Below are 16,707 nucleotides of genomic sequence, written 5' to 3'. Positions count from 1 at the left end.
TTTCCATTCACAGTTTACTCCGTCATACCGTATGGCCTTTCCTAATCTGTCGCTGCTACTACTTACAATTACCGTCCCCTTTCACACCTAATTCACCCTTAAAGTTTGCATTACTCGATTCTTAGAATAGAATCAGACGTCTTTGCGCCCCCTCCTTCGGGAGCATCAAAATCTCACCTTAATAATTCCTAGATAAATTCACAATGTTTGAGATTCGGTAAGGCCCACATACTAGAACGCTACTACACCTGCCCGCCTTCGTTACACCAGATTGGACCGGAACGTGTTCGACTTGATGAGAATCGACTTCCCGCTACTGATCACAGATAGTTCAAAATCGGACCGCAACCGTTTCTTGGGTCCGAAACTGGCCACACTGCCACTGTTGGCCACCGTCGAGTTGAGCACCGTCTGGGCCGGACTTGGTTGGTCCAGATCGTCGCCGTTGCTCGTACTGCTCGGGTCGGCTATCGATTGGTTCCGCGAATTGTTGTTGTTGTTTTTGCTCTTGGCATTGGACTGTAGTTTGATTTTCAGCCGTTTCTTCCGGCAGAAATCGAAACTGCACTCCACGATTTCCTTGCTGGTGTTCATGGTGATGTCCTTCTGGTTGGTGATCGTGTTATTGTCGACGGATTCGTTGTTGCGAACCCGGTTGAAGGCCGCCCGGAACTGGGTGTTCATTCCGACGTAGATGATCGGATTGTAGCAGATGCTGGACTTGGCTATTAGTGCCGGAAGGACTCCTAGGGCAGGGCTGATGATGTCAGTTGGACCGAACTGTTCGATTAGCGCGAACACGGCGTACGGAGTCCAGGCAATCATGAACGCCAGCACCATGACGAACACCATTCGGGTGACGCGCTTCTCCGCCCGATTAATTCGGCCTACTCGGGCGGCATTCTGGAAGGAAGGAGAAAAAAAAAGAATATTCAGTCATTGAAGTGTCTGACCAAAGACAAATTAAAGACCTTCATGTCCCTTGCAAATGCCCAAAATTTTATGGCTCATAAGGTAATCTAGAATGCCGTGAAAAGTGTACTGCGATGTGTCAAACTTGGGTACCTTTTGCACTACCGAGGGACCGAATGCAGTACTAGAAGTGGTACCCAATCTGAGCCCGAGTGCGACGGACCTGGTCTGACCCCATTGCTGTAGTAGGCCTTGAATTAACAGGACGTGTTTTTTCAACGTCTGACATTTTTTCTCTTTGTTTCAAGCCTGATTTGCTGCTGAACTGGAATCGCTAAAGAATTTTCTCGCCGATTCCTTGCAGAAATTTTCTACAGCGACTCCCGTTTGAACTGACAACTCTTTTCAACTGCGTACTGCGATCAGAAAAAAGCGCTTCCTTGATCGATTCCTTGCAGGAATTTCCTATGCATCAAGATAGGCCGAGATATTACTTGTCAGCAGCGAATCAGGCTTCAGGAGGAGAAAATTTGTCCGTGGTTGCTCAAGAATTGATGTTCGTGTGTGCTTCAGTAATGACCAAAGACGTTTCGTTTTGGATTTCTGTGAGCGTTTGGTGGGAGAAGGTTTCATTGAAGTGTGTGCTGCGTTTTTCACTGAGTAGGATTGTTGTGGACTTTGTGACTGCGGACGTCTTTTTCGAACTGCTAGCATTGGCGTAGGAACAGGGGGGGGGGCAGGGGGGCCAGGCCCCCCCAGAATCATCCAGGCCCCCTCCAGAATTTTGGATGATAATATATATTAAAATAAAAAAAAAAGTAAGAGGTTGTTTCCGAGATACGACCGCCAAGTTGACGTTGGATAACGTTGGCTTCTTCTATTTCCTGATTTAGGACCATCACGAACCTATGGAAGATTTCTAGGTACTGACAAAAAATCTAATCAATTTTCAAATTATTTGTTGCATGTCAATTCTGATCTATTATGGACATTGAGTGTTATTATTTGGTTGGTTCGGTTAACACTTCAACACCGAGAGAACCGGTCGATGGAAGATGATGCATGAGCGGTAACTTTTGCTCTCCAAACAAATATACCGGTTGAACGTTAGGTCCATTCATGATCCACTAAGATTGGTTGCTTTAGTGGATTCCGAAGCCAGTTTGAGGTTGAGGCTCTTGTCCATGAAGTCCGCTAACTCTGTGTACTCCTCTTTGCTCAAATCGATGTTGAAGTTACCTGTCACGATGATTGGCATGGTCTCCTTTTGATACTCCAAGAAGTTCCGCGCCATAAAGAACTTCTTCTGCTTCATTGTGGTATCCGGAGAAATGTAGAGGCAAACCAGTAGTGGCCGACAATTCATTATAGTGATCTCGGCAGCGCAAATATCACCATAATCATCTGACAAGCCAAGCTCCACATCATAACAGGTGCAGAGTTTTCGAATCTTGTGCGCCACAGCAATCGTTGTTGCTGGCGGTGAAATCGATCAGGACTTCTTGATTAAGGCCACGGGACCGTGTTTTAATCACTCTCTCCATTTGAAAAGTTAATCTCAAGTACCACTCAATATATCGATGCGAAAAATGTATCACTAGCATTATATATATGTAGTGCAGAACCCATTAAATTTTCAGTTTAATCGGTTCACCTAAACTAGAGATTTGCTTCTGCAAAGTTATGATGATAATTGTTAGAGTGAGACAAAAGATAGGGAAAATAACACGGTCTCCCGTGTCACCTTAAGACCGATCTGCTATTCCATATTCCGTATTGTCAATTATTCGTAATAAATAAATTATTGTATGGTGCTATGAGATGAATTAAGAGATTATAGCAAGTATGTGGTAAACACATTAAGGAATATTATACAAATAACTCTTTAAAACACATTTGTTGGCTCTCAAAAGGGCCGATTGAGTTGTTGAATTTGCGTAAAACGGACACATTTTAACGGCGCACTGGTTTCAATCCTCCTCGCCCGATGAGATTTGCGGTGCGGATGACGATGTGCGCTTCAACAAGCGGCTTTGGTCGATTTTCTTCAGCCATCTCGTACAAATTAGGGAATATTACACGGACGGTGACGGCTGTGCCGCTCGATCTAATGAACCAGAATGACCACGCTAGCCTCCCGCATGGCAATGACAGCGGAGCACTGGCTGGTAGCGACGATTTCTGGCCGAAAACGATTATGCTGGCTGGTGCACTCAAATGAGCGGCTTCAGTTGCTGCGGCTCCGAAATGCGTGGTTCTTCGGTTCTAATGCGTGTTGTATTCGCGGCCTATTGAAAACTGAACTGAGAACGCGAATGACTCTCGAAATTTGCTCGCCGACCGTGTTCACAGTCTGACGGCAAAAAGAAGAATGAGGGAAGAAGCAGGGTGCGGTGCGCTTTTATAGTGGGAAGCGGAACCGAAAAATGTGCTTGAACGTGATTGGTTAGATAAGAAAGGGGTCAACGTTTTACGATATTTCAATAGTTTGTTGCTAATAATCAATAGTGTCCTAGATTTGGATCGACGCGTAGATAAATTTCCAATCGATTCATGGATAAATATTGAAAATCTATCGATAAATGACTGAGTTATTAGCGGTCAAAACCTGACCATTTTTCGTTACATGCTCAATTTTTCGTTTTTCTGAATTGTACCCCCATATGTTGCCGTAAGACGTTATCCAACGTCAAAAAATACATAATTCTAGAGTGAAGAAAAATCTTCTGATACAATTGACAAATATTCAGTAGTTACGTTCTTTTATTCTGTTAAACAATAGTGGGAAAACCTCGCTTGTCATACACAGCATCAGTGTGACGGTTCTGTCTTCGGTGAAACGTGCGACCATCGAAAGATTAATCGTCCGGCTGTCGCTCGACAACTTTGCTGAAAAAAAAATACTGTGATACTCAAGACCGTCAGTATACAGTAAATGCAGTTCCTTTAATTTGTATTTTTTGAATAGTACAAAAAATGCTATTTTAAATGTTTTAGCATAGAGTAGCATTCGACCTGCAATAGGATTTCTTATGTTCTTGAAGGTGCCCTGAATAATTACAACTTGGAGGGTCCATACATAATTTCAACTCGTATAAAATAATACAACTGAACAAAATTAATAGATATTAAAGCTGACGGCAAATAAATAAATAGGCAAAATTACTAAAGGAACTTCTTAGACATAAGATAGCTGGAATTATTGACAAAAAAACAAAACCTTATTCATAACACATATCTTCAAGGAATTTTGACCTGGTTAAGGCTTGTACCAAAATTTTGAAAAAAAAAATCATAGATTTTTAATACAACAATATGTTCTTTCTTTGTTTTCGCTTTGATTTTTTTTTTAAATTTCTTGAATTTAATTCAATTGCTTAAGCTCTATACTACGTTTTACTTAAAAAAAATGTACAGTCTCAAGAATTTTGGTTTAATCAAATTCGTTAAGGTATATCAAAGAGTAGCTTTAGACCTTTTGCTACAAATCTCTTAGAAATTAGTCAAACAATATTGTGAATTTTTTTCATGTTCAAATTGATCCCGAAATGTGTTTCCGGATTCAACTAAAATATTTAAACTTAACCTTTCAAAAGCTCAAACTTTGCCTTAGCCAATTTAAAAAAAAAAATCATTGATTCTGTCAAACTTTTTCATATAGTTTTCCCAAAAATGTTATTGAAAACTTTATCGCAAAGTTCATCAAAAGTTCTTCAGAAATATTTTAAAAATACATAGGAAATTGCGTCACAAATTCTCCTTTTTTTCTGTGAATTCTTCTTCAAATCCTCGGATTATATAGGAATTATCTACAAAAAATATTTTTGAAATGCCTTTCTGCTTCGAAACTTAAGAGAAAATTTATTGAAAACTGCCAGGAATACTTTTGCTCCCAAAATAAGCATAGCGGTAAAGTAAATCTGTGGAGAAACATGTAGAATAATAACTAGGCAGGGAATAATTAAGATATTTATAAAGATATTCCTTTAGGAATATCTTTATTAGGAAGATAGACTTTAGGAATACCTTTATAATTCTGCAAAAAAATCTCTGGAATTGAATTCTTGTGTAATTCCAAGGCGGAATTCTTAAAGGCTTTTTGGTAGAATTATGGGGAATCCAGAAGTCGAAGATGGAATTCTTCTTGATTTCAAGAATAATTTCTAAAGAAGAATCCGATGGAGCTCCTAGAGAAGTTTATTTTTTAATTCATTAGAGAGGTTTCTATTATCCTGCAGTTATTCATCTCCAGAAGAAGAAATAAAGATAATCATTTATCTATGGTTGTTTTGTTATCCATCTGTTGTTCTATCTGCTTTAACATTTTGTTGATTCTCCTTCTTTGGCATGACGCTTTCTCGAGAAACTTTGTTAAAAATATTTCTCCAAAAGCAACATTTTAAAGAATCCAAAGGAACAAAATAATTCTAGGAGTATTGAATAAAATCAGGATTTTTTACATATGGTTCCTGATTTCTTAAAGTCCATCAGGAACTCCTCAACGAATTTCCAAAGTAATGCACAAATTTCCTCTAAATTTAAAAATATTCCCTCAAAAAAGTTCGTTTGGAATTTCTGCAAGTAGAAAAAAATAATTTTCAGATTTATCAGTTAGCCATGATGTTTCGGAGTTCATGCAAAATATTTGCTAACATGTTAGAAACAAACACTTTTAGTAAAAATTCCATCCGTTTTAACATCATTGCCCATTACAAAAGACGATAAAAATGAACAAGATTTTTTGTAGTTAATCTTACACAAGAAACCACAAAAGCTCTTTCTGTGAGGTACTACGTCAGGAATTTCACCAAAAAGTATCAAAAATTCATGAAATTCCTGACAAGAATTCAGAATTTTTTCCAAATTCAATTTGAATTTCAATTAAAAAAAAATTGAAACCAATGAAAAGATTCGTAGAGCAATTTGTAAAGATTTTGAGGCATTTCTGGAGAAGTTTAAAATCCTTTCGTAAATCTATTAAAAAAATCTATTTTAAAATTTCCAGAAGAATTGATAATGCTGTTTAAAATAGAAAATCTTTGGAAAATTCTTGGGTGGATCTCTGATGAATTTTTCGAATTTCTCTAAAGAAATCTCTGAACAAATTTTCCGGGAATTTTCGGAGTATTTTAACGGAAGAGATTATAAAAGAATAGCTGAACGTATTCCGCTAAAAATTTTGGAAAGATTGAATTAAAAAAATAGGTAGGCGTGATTGAACAAATTTTAAAATATTAGAGAGGAGTCTGCGAGAGAGAATTTTGAAGGAATTCGGGGATCAATTTCAGACAAATCTTAAATTATCTGTGAAAATAAAGCAGATAGATTTGTGGAAAACTTCTCTGACAAATCACTAAGGACATTATCCCAATTGAATCTTATGAAAATCTGGTAGATTATTATAATCTGGAATTAATCATCCAACTTTTTTTTTGCAGGAAGACCTGGATAATATTTGCTGCGAATTTTTCGAGCAAACCTTTAAGAATTTCTGAGGGATTTTAGGAGAGATTTTCTGAAAGATTTGGTGAATGAATCTGAAGAGAAACTTTAGGAAGAATCACGAAGCAAAGTTTTAAAAAACTTTAAGTGCACTCTCTGATGAGTTTGTGGGAAGAGTCCAGTATTAGTGATCTTGAAGACAGTTTTGGTAGTATTTATTGTACTATTTTCTGAAGAAATCCAAAATATATCCAGAAAATCTTCAACAAATTATTAGTGAACAACTGGATTATATTTTCAACCAAAAAATTAAATTTTATGTGTAATATGTACGTAGTTTACCTTCATGGCGAAATGTTCAAAATTTGGAATTCTCCAAGAGCAAATTGATACAGATTTTTCGAAAAAAAAATTATGGTAAGATAAGAAAGCCTAAAGAAACTCCAAGAAAAAATCTGTTAAATAATAATTTCTAATCCCGGAAATTCATAGTTCTAAAAGTACATTACTTTTGGCGTGAATTTTGTTACTAATTGCAAGATCTACGATTGAACAAGAGGAATAAAATATGTGTGGCTCGTTAAACCGTCATAATATGTTTTTGAAAGCTGTCACACTTTTTGTAAAAAATTGTAGGTGTCCTCTATGCCCGGATACTAAATTCAGTTTACTCGTACAAGTGAATCAGTTGATGAAAATTCAAACCAATACCATAGACTGAAGATATATTATTTGTTTTTTCTGCTTCATATAAATTGATTATTATTTTATGCACTTTTATTGACAAAATCAGTGTTTTTAAGGGGTCCAAAATTAAGCTTAAAACTTCCATATAAGTGTCCGGCTTTTAAAACACATGTCTCTGATTTCATAATCTGTGAAGACAGAAACGTCATATTCTGTGTAACCAAATAACTTCCCAATAGGTATTGTATTATGATGTTAAACTTTTTAAATTACTCTTGATTTCTGAAAAAAAAAAGGCTAGTGTCCGGGTATAGAGGCTGTCCGGTCATACAGAACTCTCCCTAAACGCGTTCTGGGATAATGTACTGGAAAGGCTCGGAAATAATTCATGAAGAGATCCCCGATATCCGAAAAGTGCCTGCAAGAATTACAAAGAGATATTCCTCGTGAGTTCTTTGGAAGAATTCTTGAAGGATTTTTTACTGGATTAGACATAGATTGAATATTTTCCGTAATGAAAATTGAAATTTACAAGTAACGATATACAGGATGTGACACAAAATCACAAATATATAAAATTTATGCAAACTACGAAATTTGTGATCATTGCGAGCGACATTACTTCGGTAAGTCAACAAATTTGCTAGGCCCCCCCTAGGCCCCCTCCAGGAAAAAATCCTAGCTACGCCAATGACTCTAGTGGCTGGCAAGCTGTTCAAGAGAACTTTTGGCTTAAGAAGCGATCCAGTTCCTGAATTGCGTTTTGATCGATTTCGAAGTTGACTTTCAAGAAGAGAAACTTTGAAGTATTGCTGTTTGCGTTTGACGTTGAAACCTTGGCTAACTGGGCTTCAAATGCGGTAAAACAAAGCAATCAAAGGATACAAAGGCAACCATGATCCATATCACAGCCAATCTAGCAAAGAAAATCAAATTTTTGCCATTACGTTGCATATAAGCCTACTTTATATCAAGGAAATGAACCACATATCGGCCTACTTTTCCAGACAACAAAAACAGAACTGAAAAGTGTTACTTTTCAGCACTCTTTTCGGTGCTGAAAAGTAGCACTTTTCAGTTCTGTTTTGGGAGTCACCAACTAAGTATCTGCGACTCTTCAAACGCCATTTATTGAACAGCCCTGTGACAATGCTTCAGCCTCTGCAACCATTTGGCGATTCGTATCCGACTAAAGGGAGCCCAGGGAACCATTCTGATTTAGAATCAAGTCACTCAGTGTTTGCGAAGGTTGCTGTAGAGTAGAGTACATTCCAAAATGTCCGGAATCTAACTCCACGCCACTTCACGGTTCGTGCAGGCAGGTTGACACATGAGGAATAAATTAATAATTGCATCCGGCGTCTTACCTAGTCCGTCGTCGAAATCAGATAAATAGAATATGTATTGAGGCGTGAAAATTTGTGATCGTCATACGCAAGATCAGGTTGCTTTGTCACAGCCTACCTGATTGAAAACTACTGAGACCATGCGTCGCATGGAGGGCCATGTGGATACTCTTTAAATATGTTTGTGCTATTAGAAATAATTCAATAGAACGGTATTTTTCGTAATAGCAAAAAATGTTGTATGCAACTCGTTGCAAAACTCGATTTTTTCAGCACTCGTTGTATTTATCCAACTCGGCAAGCCTCGTTGGATAAATGTACAACTCGTGCTGAAAAAATCATCATTTTGCAACTTGTTGCTTAAATAACTATTTGACTTCGCATTACTTGTGCAAAATCTTACCGCGTTTGGTGTTCCCGCATTTGATATTTACGTTTCAAATGCACACAGCAATATTTGGATTGAGCTGAGTACAATTTTTATGTTATTTATTTTTTCTATTTTCTTCGTTTGTAGTTTTAATTAGATTTTTTTTTGTTGATTAGTATTTCCCGTTGTTTTCCAATTATGAAAACCGACGGGGATTCCCCAAATTCAAAAGAGGATGATATTTCTGCTCCCCTTGAGTCAGCATCTAAACCTTTTCGAGTTAAGCTATTTTCTGCCAGTTTTCTTGGTCCTTATCCAGTTTACTTTCGAAAAAAGGACAAACCTGTAAATGTTTTGTTGATTTCTTCAGAGGTGTATAAACAATACAAATCTGCTGAAGAAATCAAAAAATATCTTTGCATAAGTTAAGAGTAGTTTTTGGTTCTCGTGGAGATGCAAACGCTCTCCTTGAATCTAACTTATTTTCAAATTTATATCGAGTGTACGCACCATGCGACTCATGCGAAATTAGTGGTGTCATTTATGAAGAATTTTTGAGTTGTAATGATGTTATTAATTATGGTTTAGGATTTTTTAAAAATAAATCAATTTCACCTGTGAAAACTTTAGATTGTAATAGATTATCCAAATTATCATCTACTGGTAGTAATTCAAATTATGTCCATTCTGATTGTATGAAAATTACTTTTGCAGGCTCTGTGATTCACGATTTTGTTTCAATTGACAATGTTACATACAGTGTGAGGCTTTATTATCTTAGGCTTATGCATTGTACTCGTTGCCTTTTGTTTGGACATACTTCAAATTATTGTTCAAATAAACCAAAATGTTCGAAATGTGGTGTACCCCATTCGTCATCAGAATGTGATACACATTCTGATGTTTGTATTTATTGTAAATTAAATCATAGTTAAATCAAAGATTGTTCAGTTTACAAAGCAAATCAACAGAAGTTCAATCAACAAATCAAATTAAAACATCGTTTCTCTTATTCAGAAATTTTAAAAACTTCTGGAGATTTTGCTTCTGCTAATATTTATGAAACATTATCGGATTATGATGATGATAATTTAAATGAAAATTCTAATCAAATTTATATACAAACCTCCAACCAAGAGGAAAAGAGCCAATTTATTATCTGGTAAGGTTTTTGATGATTGTGATCCTCAGCCATCTACTTCGTTTGATAAAAGTTTCCCAAAATTATACCAGGATTTCAAAGAATTAATGATGATTGTTCCAACAATAATAGTTTCAAAGATAATATTGATGATTCTGCAAAAAAAAAAAAATGACAACCATGATAATTCAATTTTGAGTATATTGGAACAAATAATAGGTTTATTGAAATTAAACGATTTTTGGAAAAAAATGATTAAAAAATGTTTACCAGTTTTAGCTTTTCTTCTTGATAAATTAAATTCCTTTGGATCCCTCTTTTCTTCACTATTCTCTTATTAATGGCTCCAATCAATTCTAAGACCCTAAATGTTTTACAATGGAATTGCCGTAGTATAATTCCTTAACTTGATAGATTAAAATCATTGCTGTCTGATTTCAATATTGATGTTTTTTGTTTGCATGAAATTTGGTTGGTTGAATGCAAAAACATACATATTTCGTCATATAATATTATTCGGAAAGATAGAAATACTCCATCTGGAGGGATTCTTATTGGGATTCGTAATGGTATTCAGTTCAAATATTTGGATTTACCTCATAATTCATCGCTAGAGTATATTGCTGTTACTATTAAACATAACAACATTCAATTTTCAATTATTTGTTTTTACATTCCTCCAAATTCTGCTTTTTCTTTAACACAAATTAAAAATATTTTGAATAGTGTTCCTTCGCCATTTTATATATTAGAAGATTTTAATGCTCATAATATAGCATGGGATAGTAATAGCACTGATGGCAGGGGAAATTTGATGATGGAACTGATGGATGAATTAAATTTAAATATCCTAAATGATGAAGCATTCACTAGAATTGCTGTTCCGTCAGCACATCATACATGTATTGATTTATCATTTTGTTGCAATACTTTATCGGTTTTTTTCTTCTTGGAAAATTATTAATGATCCTAATGGTAGTGATCATCTACCTATTTTAATTGAAATTTTTTGTTCAAATTCCAATACTCCATATAATGAATCTCTTGTTCCTGATTTATATAAAAATGTTGACTGGGAAAAATTTTCTGATCTAATTTCCTTTTCATTAATTAATTTTGATTATTCTTTACCGCCGCTTGAAAATTATAAAGAATTTTCTAAGATATTATATAATCGTTTATTGAAATCTCAAAGTAAAAAAAATAAAATCATTTTTTTGCATTAAAAACAGACGTGCTTCATTTTGGTGGGATAATGATTGTTCAATAGCTTTAAAAAATAAATCAGAAGCTTTCAAAAAATTTCGGCGAGTTGGATCAAGGAAAAATTATTTTTCATATTGTAAAGCTGAAGCTCAATTTACTCCAGTTACTTAATATAAAAAAATAAATTATTGGAGAAATTTTGTTGAGAATCTTGATAAAAATTCTTCTTTGTCCTCTTTATGGTCGGTAGCTAGAAATTTGAGAAATTCTAATTTTTCCCCTCTAAATATTTTAGAATACACCGAGGATTGGATTGATAAATTTGCCTCTAAAATTTGTCCTGCTTGTGTCCCTCGCTCTACTTTTTTTAAAACATTCAAAAATATAATTATTTTCCTGAGTTGTGTGCATTGTTTTCTTCAGAAGAGCTAGATATAGCGTTATCTATTACTAAAATTACTTCACCAGGAATAGATAACATAAAATTTATTTTATTGCAAAATGTACCCAATGAAGCAAAATCGCATTTATTGGCATTGTATAATTCATTTCTTCAGCAAAAGATTTTTCCCTCGGAATGACGTTCAATTAAGGTTGTTAGTATTGCAAAACCAGGCAAGGATCCTTCGTTGGTTGATAGTCGTAGACCAATTAGATTATTGTCATGCCTTCGCAAACTCATGGAAAGAATGTTACTAAAACGCCTTGAATTATAGGCAGAAAATAATCAAATTTTATGATTCTGTTTTGATTGATCTACTTGTTTGCAAATTGAATAGTTTCAAAATTCCAAATAAAATTTCAATTTTTTTATATAATTCTCGCGTTTAGTATCATACAGGCGTATCTACAGTGATCGATTTCTCTTCGTCGATTTCTCTTTGGATTAGTACACGAAGTTCTAACGATTTTGCTAACATTTCACGATGTAGCATGACATAGGACGATGAGTTCTTTCTACTGAATCGAAAATAGCAGAAAAAAACAGTCGCCCGGTCAAGTAATTAGCTAAAGAGAAAATCGATGAAGAGAAATCGATCATTGCAGTTACGCCCTTATGATACTAAACGCGAGAATTTATTTTTATTTAAAATTATGCATTTTTCCATGATGGTTCTTCTAAGCTTATTCGATATAGTTATTTTGGACTTCCTCAAAGTTGTTGTTTGAGTCCATTTTTATATAATTTATTTACGAGTGATATTTCTTCTGTTATTCCTAATGGTTGTCAATTTTATCAATTTGCTGACGATAATGTTATTTCTATTTGTGGTAGTAATAGAGAAATCATTCTTCATTTAATGCAAAATGCATTGGATAACATTGATATTTGGGCTCATAATAATGGATTTACGTTTTCCGTGTCCAAACCCAAATCCATTTTATTTTCTCGCAAGCGTTCCCCTGTTAATATTCATTTGTATCTTGATGGTCACGAAATTGAACAAGTTGATGAGTATAAATATTTAGGACTATGGTTCGATTCGAAATTATTGTGAAATAAACACATTCAATATATTCAAGAAGTTTGTGCAAAGAGAATAAATTTTCTTAGAACCATTACTGGTACTTGGTGGGGTGCCCATCCTTCTGATTTAATTACACTTTATAAAACCATTATTTGTTCTGTTTTGGAATATGGATGTTTTACTTTGATAAGTGCGGTTCAATCCAAGTTTTGTAAACTTGAAAAAAATTCAAAATCGATGCTTAAGAATTTGTTTAAAATTGATGAATTCGACTCACACAAAATCTGTAGAAGTTTTAGCTGGAATTCATCCGTTAAAAGTTCGTTTGCACGAATTGAATTGTAAGTTTATGATTAAATGCTTAAGTAATAATCATCCAATAATTAATATTCTGAAATGTTTACATGAAATAAATCCTACTTGTAGAATTTTAGATTCTTTTGATTATTGTTATTATGTACATGTGGCTCCAAATTTGAATCATTTTCATAATTATGGTATACATACTCATTCATTTCAAGCTATAATTGATTTGTCGTTACATGAAGAATTAAAACAAATTTCTAGTACTGAATATTCTTGTTTTGCCCCATTATTTTTCGAACGTAGATTTGTAGAGCTTGATACTAAACAGTTTTTTTTTCTGATGGATCACTGTCCCAAGGTATTGCTGGGTTTGGAGTGTATAATCATATACTCGGCATATTTTTTCAAACTCCAATCACCTTGTTCTATTTTCTAGCTGAATTAACAGTCTTGTATTTCACGTGTACTTTGATTAAACAATTTTCACCCAATTCTAAAACTCATCATGTAATTCTAAAAATTAAAGAAGAATTGTTTAATTTACATTCTCAGGGATACATCATTAAATTTGTTTGGGTTCCTGGAATGAGACAATATTTATGGTAATGAGCAGGCTAATTCTTTAGCTAAATTGGGTGTTCGTTGTGGAATATGGTATGATCGTCAAATTGCATCATCTGAATATTATAGTAAGTTGAAAAAATATTCTTTAAACAATTGGCAGCTTTCTTGGAATTCCAGTGAAAAAGGGCGGTGGCGCGATGAAAGCGACCGAATACCGAAAACGGAATACCAAGAGAAGGCGTGGGAGATGAGGCAGTACTTTAAGAATAACCCGAACCTTTCCATCCGATACGTGGCCAAAAAGGTCAATTCGTCAAAGTGGTTCATCCAGCAGAACATGAAGCGGGCTAGGATACAAATCGGACTGACAAGCAAAACACGGCGGCCAAATTGCGTGCGCGGAAGTTGTACCGTAAGTGGCTAGTCAAGCCAGGCTGTCTCGTCATGGATGACCAGACATATATCAAGGTGGAGACCTCGAGTTTTTTGTCGGTACGTCCCGCATGCAGGTGCCGGAAATGTTCCGGAAGAGAAAGATGGACAAATTCGCGAAGGAGTACCAGTTGTGGCAGGCGATCTTCGAGTGCGGACGGTACAGCAAGCCGTTCGTTACGACCGGCACCATAAACGGCCAGATTTATCGAGACGAATACTTGCAGATGCGCTTGCTGCCCTTCCTCCTTTCTCACCGTGGTCCCACGCTATTCTGGCCGGATCCCGCTTCGTGCCATTACGCCGATCCTGTAATGGGTTGGTACGAAGCGAAGGGCGTTAATGTGGTCCCGAAGGAAGCGAACCCGCCAAACACGCCAGAACCTCGTCCGATCGAAAGGTTTTGGGCGATAATGAAAAAGAAGTTGAAGAAAAACGGAAAAACATTCAAAATCGATGAAGCTTTGAAAAAAATTGGGAGAAATTGTGCAAGAAAGATGGGCAAAACCCGACATATAAAATAAAAGCATAAAACGAGCTCACCAAATTGATCATCATCCATTCTTGATTCAGGAGCTTGAGCTACTTCAATCAGCATTTTCGTTTCATAAAACGAAAATATCACTCCGCCGACGTGAGAAACTAACTCGATTGCACTCTGAATAATTTGCGGAGACGATAAAAACGTGACAGATCAATTTTCAACACATCCGTTCGCGCACGCTGCCTACTGCGGTCTCTGTCTCGAATCAAAATCAGAAATTTAAGGCAAACGTTAGGACGTTCGGAATGAGAACCATGAAAAGTCCACAAATTTCTATTTATTCAAAATGATTAATTATCAATATCTTCACCCACCAATCGAATGTTAAATGTTTTAAGCCTTTATAAAGCAGAAGAATCTTAAAGAATGGTTTATTTGATATGCGTATTGAGTCAAACTTCACTAATGACTTGAGAGGAAAATAATTATCATGGTTTTACATGTTTTGAAAATCAGTTTATTTTTGCTCAAAATCGAATTTTTTTTCATAAAAATCTGTCCCCGATGGTTTTTTTGGTCCCTTCAAATTTTTATGCATCGTGCTCCATAAATTGATGTTTCTTCTAGTTGGTGTCACGTGTAAGGTAATATTTCTCTACATGTATATATATATCTATTTAAAAATAACTTCTTATCTAGTGAAACTTACTTCTTGTTTGGGATTCCATTGTGGCTTGCATTAGCTATGTTGCTCATTGAAGCAATCATATATGCGTTGGGAGAAAAGTAATTCGATCGTTTTACCATTTTTGTGTCGACATGTTCTATAACTTGATATTTCTATAAGTTGATGGTACCTTGAATATCGAGTCATGATAAATCGACTGTATTCCCGAACCAATATTAGACCCTATGTAGAAATCCTTTTCCTCCTTACTTACCCTTTTCATATTGACGACAATGTTTGTGTAGCTGTACACAATGACCACCAGCGGCACGACGAGACCGAACACGAACAGAAATATGATGTAGGAGGTGGCATTCAGCGTTTGGGACTCCCAATTGACGGAACAACTGTGAACAGAAAAACGGAAAAAGAGCAAACGACACCGTCATTAATTAAGGGTGATTGAGAGTTCCGGATGTTTACGCAAATATGTTTGGTTTATCATTGCACACACGTGTTGGAAAAACTGAAATCAAATGATGGTGCTCACTTCGGGAGAAAATCAAATTTCATTACCCAAACGGGGCTCGATGCTTGATGTAACATTATCGTTAAATGTGGTTTATGGGAATAGGGTAGATGTACCAATAGTGGAGGTACTAAACACGATTGAACTTCATTTATGCGCCTAAATTCAAGAAACGCAATTTATGTACATGTTAATGTTGTAACGGGAAGTAACAACCATTGACTTAATGAGAAAAATGATATCATCGCAGTAATCCACGGTATGTCAGTGAAAATTAATACCTCCACTATTGGTATGTACACTGTTCCTTTAGTTGCGGTATATTTTTAATTTGTGTTCCTACAGTTGCGCTATCCGTTGTTTCCTTATGGGATCCTCCACTATAGGAACACTTTACCGCAACTATTGGTACAAGCAATAACAGTTTTAGCAATTTTAGTGATATTTCATCAGTTTTAAAGCAATTTGAACGCTCTTTTCAACTATTCCGTGTATCAACAAGCCAATACGCCGATTAACAGTGTCGGTTCTATGGCTAATGCAATAAAATCAGTGAAAACGGCACTACCGCAACTATAGGAACACCCACAACTAATGGAACACTTACCCTATTATGCAAACGAGGTTTTCCTCAGAACATACGAATCCCAATTTCGAACATTCTGATTCATTAGCGTTGATTCTCGCGTATACGTAGAAAAGCGCCATAGATAGTTTATTTATAAAGCAACCTCTCCCGAACTGGGATTGATTATTTTCGGAGGCATCGGGAATTTGATTATCGCGCAATATAATTAGAAATATGATCAGTTAAGTTCGTTGCGAGGAGAAAATTCCACGAAGGACCAACTTCACAATGAGGTAGCATTCCTGTACCTTTTTGATAAGGGGTCGTCCACAAATGGCGTAGCTTCGTAGGGGGGAGGGGGATCTTCACGAATTTGTAATGATGTGTGACGAGGGGGAGGGAGGAGTCCTAGCTAGTGGACGTAGCATTTTGAATCATGACGGTAAAAAGAGAGGCGCTGAAAAAAATGGCATTCAATTGGGTTATAAAATGATGATTGAGTCTCAAAACATTCATATGACAAGATTGAAAAAAACAATCTATGAAATTTTAGATTTTCTTAATACATGCAATCAATCAGATTT

The 16,707-nt window shown here is 35.8% G+C and overlaps 1 protein-coding gene across 1 annotated transcript in view; it reads right to left on the bottom strand.

Annotated features, from left to right (window-relative positions):
* Positions 1-16,707, bottom strand: part of LOC5566410 (vertebrate ancient opsin) — a 190,545-nt gene continuing 173,838 nt past the window's right edge. Inside the window, exons 6-7 of the mRNA XM_001650752.3 lie at positions 15,301-15,433; positions 1-903 (exon numbers count right to left, since the gene is read on the bottom strand). Of these exons, the coding sequence (XP_001650802.3) occupies positions 262-903; positions 15,301-15,433 (775 nt within the window). The 3' untranslated portion in view covers positions 1-261. The remainder of the gene's footprint in view (positions 904-15,300; positions 15,434-16,707) is intronic.

The sequence above is a fragment of the Aedes aegypti genome, chromosome 3, assembly GCF_002204515.2.
Source record: "Aedes aegypti strain LVP_AGWG chromosome 3, AaegL5.0 Primary Assembly, whole genome shotgun sequence".
NCBI classification, from domain to species: Eukaryota; Metazoa; Arthropoda; class Insecta; order Diptera; family Culicidae; genus Aedes; species Aedes aegypti.
The sequence above is the reverse complement of the archived record's forward strand: the minus strand, read 5'-3'. Positions and strand labels throughout refer to the sequence as shown.